Source organism: Octodon degus, unplaced genomic scaffold (assembly GCF_000260255.1).
Source record: "Octodon degus isolate 3935 unplaced genomic scaffold, OctDeg1.0 scaffold00245, whole genome shotgun sequence".
Taxonomy (NCBI): Eukaryota; Metazoa; Chordata; class Mammalia; order Rodentia; family Octodontidae; genus Octodon; species Octodon degus.
This window is the reverse complement of record NW_004524821.1, coordinates 773,629-781,294: the sequence shown is the minus strand read 5'-3', so window position 1 is coordinate 781,294 and position 7,666 is coordinate 773,629. Positions and strand designations below refer to the sequence as shown.

Below are 7,666 nucleotides of genomic sequence, written 5' to 3'. Positions count from 1 at the left end.
AAAAAAAAAAAAAAAAAAAAGTTTAAACACATGTATTAAAATTGAAAAAAAAAAAAAAGAATAAAAGTAAGCATTTATACTTGGGTGAGCAAGGCAGATCTTGTTACTATTCCCAAGTATTTTGCTTTGCAGAAGTTGATTCACTATGATATCATCTGTGCTAGGCAGAAGAATGAATCCACAAAGATACATGTGTTATATAATGGGTTATATGGCCAAAGGGAATGAAGGGTACAGGTGGTGTGAAGGTTGCGAATCAGATGACCTTACATAGGGAGATTGTCCTAAGTTATCCAGGTAAGTGGAAGGTGATAAGTGTCTGTAAGGGGGAGGAGGAGGAGGCAGGCTGTGGAAGGAGAGCGATGCGATGTGGAGATATCGATGGCTTTGAAGATGGCAGAGGTCCAGGAGCCAGGCAGTGTGAATGGCTTCTAGAAGCCAGGAAGAGCGCAGAAACAGTTTCTGTCTTAGGAATGCAGCCCTCTGGCTCTTGGATTTTGGCCTACAGAGACCCATTTCAGACTTCTAGCTGCAGAACTATAAAACAATATATTTGAACTTAAACTGACAAGTCATTAGTACATGATGTGTTACTTTTGCAGTAGAAAACTCTTATATCAGCTAATGCACCTATAAAACACATCTCTGCAGCACATTTTTGAGAGCTAGGAAGTAAACCAAAAGGACCTCTAAGCAACCTCAATATGTGTCACAAATCCCAACAAACATCACACTTCACCCAACAGACAGGAAAGCCCTTCAGACTCATTTGAAGGCCAGTTTTCCCTGTGTAGGAGACATCATCCCACAGGTTGTTCTGTCCTTTCTAAGCCCTTGGGGAGCAGAAGCAGGCAGAGAAGCTCTGGCCTCTGCAGACAGCAGTGAGAGTACTGGCTGGTACCTTTGCAGCGAGGAAGGTGACAGCCATTTAGAAGCAGGTCCACCAAGCAGAAAGGGTGCTAGTTAAATGACATTACATAGAGAGCAAACATTGTCCCTAAGGGCATTCGAATAGTCGTTAATGTACATCATACTGATGAGTAGGAAGCTTAGTAGATACTTCAGGAACATTTCATATTTTTAAAATTAAAGGCTATAGTGGAATCGGGGGAGGCTTTAGAGGCGTGCCTTCACTTGGTGAGACAGATCTCCAGATGTTTTCTACTGCTGCATAAATCTTAGCAGCTAACAAGCACTGGGAGATTTCCTCTTGGTCTCTGTGGGTCAGAAGAGCAGCCGCAGCAGAGTCTCACCAGGCTGGAAGCAGGCTGGGGCTGTAGTCTCCACAGAGCTTTGGAATTTTTTTCCCCTTGAGGATGACTTAGAATTGGTGTTCAGTTCCTTGCAGTTGCAAGTCCAACATTCCCACATCCTTACTGGCTGTCAGCTGTGGGCCAGGTTAAGTTCCTCTGAGATTCCCACTCTTGTTACATGGCTCTATCGAGCCTCTGGTGCTTCAGCTTCTTTCAAGGGCTTGCCCGACTAGGTAAGGCCCACCAAGGATCATCTCTCACTTGACAATTTGAAGTCAGTCAATTATTAATGTAATTACACAAATAACATCCCTTTACATTCATTGGCTCCTCCCGTATTCAAGAAAAATTTTACAAGGAATATTCACCAGAGTATGGGATCTTGGGGGCCAAACTAGAATTCTGCCAATTATGGCCATGGTGAAGGAAATGCTACCTCTTGTATGATTTTTGTAAGTATTTCTATAGCATGCACCTTTCACCATGTAGAAGGTGCTTGAGAGATGTGGGTTTCCTTACCTCTCTGCTCCCACTTTCTACATTACAGGTGTGTAACATCTGTCTGTTGGATGGAATGGGTTGGAATTGTTTTAACCAGAGAGATGGGAGGCTCATTCCAGAGGGGCCAGCAGTCTTACTTTCTGACTCTTGCCTTTTTTTCACCAGGTGGACACGATGACTTTTCAAAAATGATTGACGAGGCTGAGCCCCTGGGCTACCCAGTGGTGGTGAAGAGCACTCGAGGCAACCAGGGTCAGTGCTGCTCCCAGGCTGGCTGGGTCCTGGGTCCACCAGCGCTGCAGCTCTCACAGGACACCAACCTGCGGGAGCATCGCTTGAGGAGCACAGTGTGGCTCTCTGTTCCCTGTGCTGCCTCCCCACCCCGGCCACCTGTCCTTTCATCAGACCCTGCTATCTACTGCTACAGATTCCTGCCTTGACTAGTTGGTTCATCTTGGTTCGTTAACCCCACTTGCCAGGCCATCATGTGTTTCTTTTTTGAGTAATTTCTCTGAGACATGAGATCTAGTCTCAGTGAACAACCCTTCCAAGCTCCTGTGCTGCCTGTTTGACAAACTCTGATTCCTGTCACAACCCTAAGGCCCCACACACAACCCTCCTCTGCAGCCTTCTTTGCTCCCGGGAGCTCTTCTCTCCTCCCCCTTCAGACTACTCTCTTTGCAAAATAGACTATGTGTTGTCCTCTCTTTAAGCACCTGCTCTCTGGCCTGGGCTGGCAGTGCCATTGTCCCTTGTCCACCTGGTGAATTTCTCATCCATTCAGCTAGCTCCCCAAGTCACTTTGTTTCCTACCCCCCCCACCCCTTCCCTCTCTTTCAGACCAAAGTCATTGCTCTTTTTGTTTTTGTAGCCTTTGCACTTGCTTCTTTTATTTTTATTACTTTTTAATGTATCTAGGACAGGGTCTACAGGGTCTCACTACATAGATCCAACTTGTAATGATTCTCCTGTTTTCAGCCTCCCAAGTGCTGGGATTACAGGCATGTGCCACCACGCCCAGTCTCATTTGCCAGCTCAGTGCGCCCCAGGGGCGGGGCTGGCATGCCATGCCAGGGATGGAACCCAGACCGCTGTGCTCTGCCTAAGCAGGCGCTTTAGTCCGCTGAGCTATTTGGCCGGCCCTTGCACTTTCTTGTAAGGCGTGCTGTACTCCATGAGTTTGAAGGGCCTATTCCCTTTGTGGATTGAGCTGCTCAGCAGTGGGGACCAAGTCCTAAGCATTTCTTTCTTTCGTTCTTTTGTTCTTTCTTCTTTTTTTGTTTTTCTTTATTTTTTTTCCTTTTGAGACAGTCTCAGAAGGCAGTTCAGGCTGACCTTGAGTTCATTTTGTAACTCAGGCTGGTCTAGAACTCCCAGTGATCCTCCTGCCTCAGCCTTCCAAGTGCTAGGGTTACAGGTGTGCCTGGCATAGGCACCTGTTTCTGTAAGGCCTGCTACACCGGGGTGCATGGGGGGACTCCTAGGAACATCAGCAGAGAAAGCAGCCCCCATCAGTGCGAGTGGGTTCCTCACTGTGAAACCCAGACGGTAGAGTGTACTCTGGATTGAGGGAGCTAGATAGCCCCCAAGAGAGGTTAGTAACAGTCACTGCTAAATAGGGACTGTGCCCTAGTGCTGGACTAGCCAGAACCGCGGCTCTGAAGGAGCTCAGAGGTGCAGGCAGTAGAGAGAGCACTGTCGCCAGACACGGAGCCCTGCAGCAGACATCAGGGCCCATTTCAGCCTGAGGAAAGGACAGACCAACTGGCCCAAATGCTTCATTGGAAGAAAAGGAAGCTTAAGGTACCACATAGAATGAGAACTGAAGGAGATGAGTGAAAGCGGGTCTGGGTGGTTGGGGCTGCTGAGGAGCAAGATACAGGAGCCTGGGGCGGAGCGGAGCTCCTCAGCCAAGTCGCACATGTGCTGCGTGATGTGCGTTCTCTGTGCTGGTTAAAGACTGTAAAATGTGTGGAGTAGCCACATGGTGCCAGGCGATACGTGTTCTAGACTCTGAGGATATAGATGGGAACTGGAGAAAAATTCTTCCCCTCAAAGAGCTTACATTTTAGAAAGGTATGGCTGACTAAAAGTAGAAGTTAAACATGATGTGTAATATTTTTTAAGTTTTCAAAATTGAAATATAATCCACATAAAATTACCTTCATAAAGTATAAAATTCAGTGGATTTTAGTGCATACAGTATGTTTGAGAGCAGTTACCAGGTGAATTTCAGAACACTTCTGTCACCTCAGAAAGAAACCTGTACCTATTAGAAGGTAGTCCTAACTACCTCTCCTCAGCCCCCAGAACCACTGCTCTACATTGTGTCTTTCTGGATTTTACTATTTTGCACTTTTTATATGAATGGATTCGTACAATATATGAACATTTGTGGCTGGCTTCTCAGCAGATATTCAGGGTTTATCTATGTCGTACCATTTAACACTGTTCTGTCCCTCTGATGCGGTGATAATCTATTATGTAGATACACCATGTTTTGTTGATCTGTTCATCATTTGGTAGACATGTAGGTTGTTTTCACTTTTTTACTATCACAAAGTGTTGTAATTATTGTGTACAAGTTTTCGTCGACCATGTTTTCATTTCTCTTAGGTGGTAGATACCTGGGAATGGAATCTCTGGGTCCTGTGTTTAATTGCTAAGAGAACTGTTAATTATTTTCTACAGTGATTACACATACCACCAACAGTGGATGAAGGTTTCACTTTCTTCACATCCATATTTTTGCCAACCATCATTTTTTTTTGTATATGTATGTTTATAGGTACTAGGGATTAAACTAGTTTACTGTATAGTAGATGGCAAGCAAATACTCTGCTAAAGCTACATCCCCAGCCCTTTTCTTATTTTATTTTGAGATAAGATCTTCTAAATTGCATAGATTGGCCTCCAATTTGGAATTCTGCCTCAGTCATTAAAGTAACTAAGATTACAAGCAAGCACCACTTCACTAACTTCATTTGATTTAAATTCCTTGTTCTTTTCTTCCTTTTTTTGGTTTTGTTTGTTTTTTGTTTTGTTTTGAGATAGAATCTCACTGTACAGTTCAGGTTGGCCTTGAGTTCCCTTTGTAGCCAGGCTGGTCATAAGTTTGCAATGATCCTCCTGCCTCAGCCTCCTGAATGCTAGGATTATAGGCACCACCATGCCTGTCCATTTCTTTAATAATTAGTGATATCAAGCATCTTTTCTTCTGCTCATGGGCTCTTCATATTTTTGGAGGAATGTTTATTTAAATTCTTTGCTAACAATTTATTTATTTATTGCTGGGAATCAAGCTCAAGATTTCACTTGCCGGGCAGATGCTGTGCTACTAAGTCACCATCCCCCTTGATAATTTTTAAATGTCTTTTTAAAAGTTATAGGGTTTAAATATTCTTTAAATAATATAAATACTAAGATTATATTAGAGACATATTTTGAAGAATTTTCTCCCCATTCTGTAGGTTATTTCTCTTTTCTTTTTTTTTGTGGAACTGGGATTGAACTCAGGCCCTTGCGCTTGCCAGGGAAGTGCTTATTCTACTGAGCCATCTCCCCAGTCCCTGTAAGTAATTTTTCATTTCATTTTTTATTAGATACAGGATCTCACTATGCAATTCAGACTCATAATGATCCTCCTGCCTCAGCCTCAACACTGGGATTATAGGTGTGCATCCCCACACCCAGTTTCGGGGCTGGCCCCTGCACAGCATGTGGTACTGAGATACTGGGGATCAAACACGGGTCCTTGTACTTGCCAAGTGGGGATTACACCACTGAGCTATCTCCCCAGCCCTAACTTTCATTTCTTGATAACGTCTTTGATCCATAAAGATCTTACAGGTTATTTTAGTGAAGTCTGATTTATGTATTTTTGTTGTTGTTGGATTCTGGTGTTTTTGTTTTGTTTTGGTTTGGGTTGGGTTTTTTTTCCATAATTTTACTGAGAGACAAATAGTAATGAGACAGTTTCAAATCAAATTGGCAGGACAGTTTCAATAATTAACACATTGCACTACTGTCTTCCTAGTGATTATTTGCTGTACAAGATGCAGACATGAGGGCCGGGGAGCTGGCTTAGTGGAATAAGTGCTTCCCTGGCAAGCGCAAGGGCCTGAGTTCAATCCCTGGTTCCGCAAAAAAAAAAAACAAAAAAAAAAACATTTTGAATACACAGATACACAATGGACATTCATTTATATATCTCCTTTTTTGTTTAGTTCTGTCATTTGAATATTATAGGTGTGTTAACTCAGCAAAATAATCTAAGAGTTCAGTAAGCCATCATAGTATTGGGTCTTCCACTTGACTGGCAATGTCAGAAATTGTTGACCTGAGTCCACTACAGCTCAACCTAACACCATGGCTTTACTTCTTATACTTCATTTTTATATTTTTCTGCTGGATGGGTAAGCCCAAGATAAAGGAAGACCTATGCAACAAGAGTAGTAGCTTTTGGATCTGATAAGGTCAGTCAAATCCCCTCAGGATTTATCCTGAGACCCTGTACCTCAGATTGTAGATCCTTTGTCAGTGTGAGCCATGTGGATGACTCATGGCCATTGCTTGGCCAATGTGTTCTCTGTGAAAGCCTGAGAGAATGTTTTCTCTCCATGTGACTCTCCTTAGGCACACTCTACATCATCGATCACTTTCGTCTTTGGCCCCATAATCTCCTTGATCAGAAAATTTGGGACACTACTGAATTACATGACATTAGAGTACAAGATCTCATGTCTTGTGTCCTAATTGACCTTGGAAGGCTAGGGCCAAAATGTTGGCTTTCCTTGCAGCGCTCCTTTTTCTCTAATTTTGGTCTGCAAACTTAGGTTTTTAACCATCCAGAAGAGAAGCTTATTGTTATTACCATACAACCAAGGCTGTTAAGCTTAACTTCACTATCTGTCTGGATATCAAACATTTTAGGCATAACATGGAACAGGTATTTTTCATCAAGTACTGATACGTTGAACTTTAAGTCCCTACAGAATATGATGAAAAAACATTTTAAAAAGTAGAATATATTTTAAAAATAGGCATAAAGAATTATATAATTCTTCTGTTTACACATAAGTCCAGAAATCTAACCATACACAACATTGTAGCAGGACAGTCCAGCAACATTCCTTTTCCTGTCTCCTGCCTTCATGGACCACCCCCTTCTTTTTGAACAGTCATTACCTGAGAGACAGCACATCAGCAACTGTCATGTCATGACAAGCAGCCCATATTCAGAAGACCAGAATGACAGGCACTCCAAGCATGAACCTACTATTACAAATTGCCATCTTCAGTGCAGTTGCTTAGTTCACAGGTGTCTGTATATATAGTCAGGGTGAGAATCATTCCAATTAACTGCAAGATTCAAAAATCTGAAGATTCTTGGATCATTGCCTTACCCATCTTCTACATATAAACTGTATGGCTTGCTCCTGTCATGTTTCCTAGTGCGTCTCCTTGCTCTCTTTTCGTTGTCTAGTCCTCAAGTTCTTGCTTTCCTTTTAGTTGTATTATACCTTTCTATTTGTATTTCTTCTTTTGAGATCTTATACGAGGGAAAGTATACGATATTTACACATGTGTGTCTGGTTTATTTCACTTATGAGTATATCTTCAAGTGTCATCCACTTCAATATAAAGGCTTCGAGTTTATCATTCTTTATAACTAATACACTATTGTATAAAAATACCACATCTTTGTCATCCATTCCTCAGGTGATGGGCATCTTGGTTGTTTCCAAGATTTGGCTATCACAAGTGGTGCTGCTATAAATGTAGGCACACATATATCCCTATGATATGATGTTTTAGATCCTTGGGAAAATTAGCAGGAGAGGAATAGTTAGCTGAAATTGGATTTCCAGTCCCAGTTTTCTAAGCAGTCTCCACACTGATTTCCATAATGG

At 42.5% G+C, this 7,666-nt stretch overlaps 1 protein-coding gene across 1 annotated transcript in view; it reads left to right on the top strand.

The window, feature by feature from the left end:
* Nucleotides 1-7,666, top strand: part of Rimkla (ribosomal modification protein rimK like family member A) — a 39,694-nt gene that overhangs the window by 17,444 nt on the left and 14,584 nt on the right. The window contains exon 3 of the mRNA XM_004645944.1: nt 1,920-2,006. Within this exon, the coding sequence (XP_004646001.1) occupies nt 1,920-2,006 (87 nt within the window). The remainder of the gene's footprint in view (nt 1-1,919; nt 2,007-7,666) is intronic.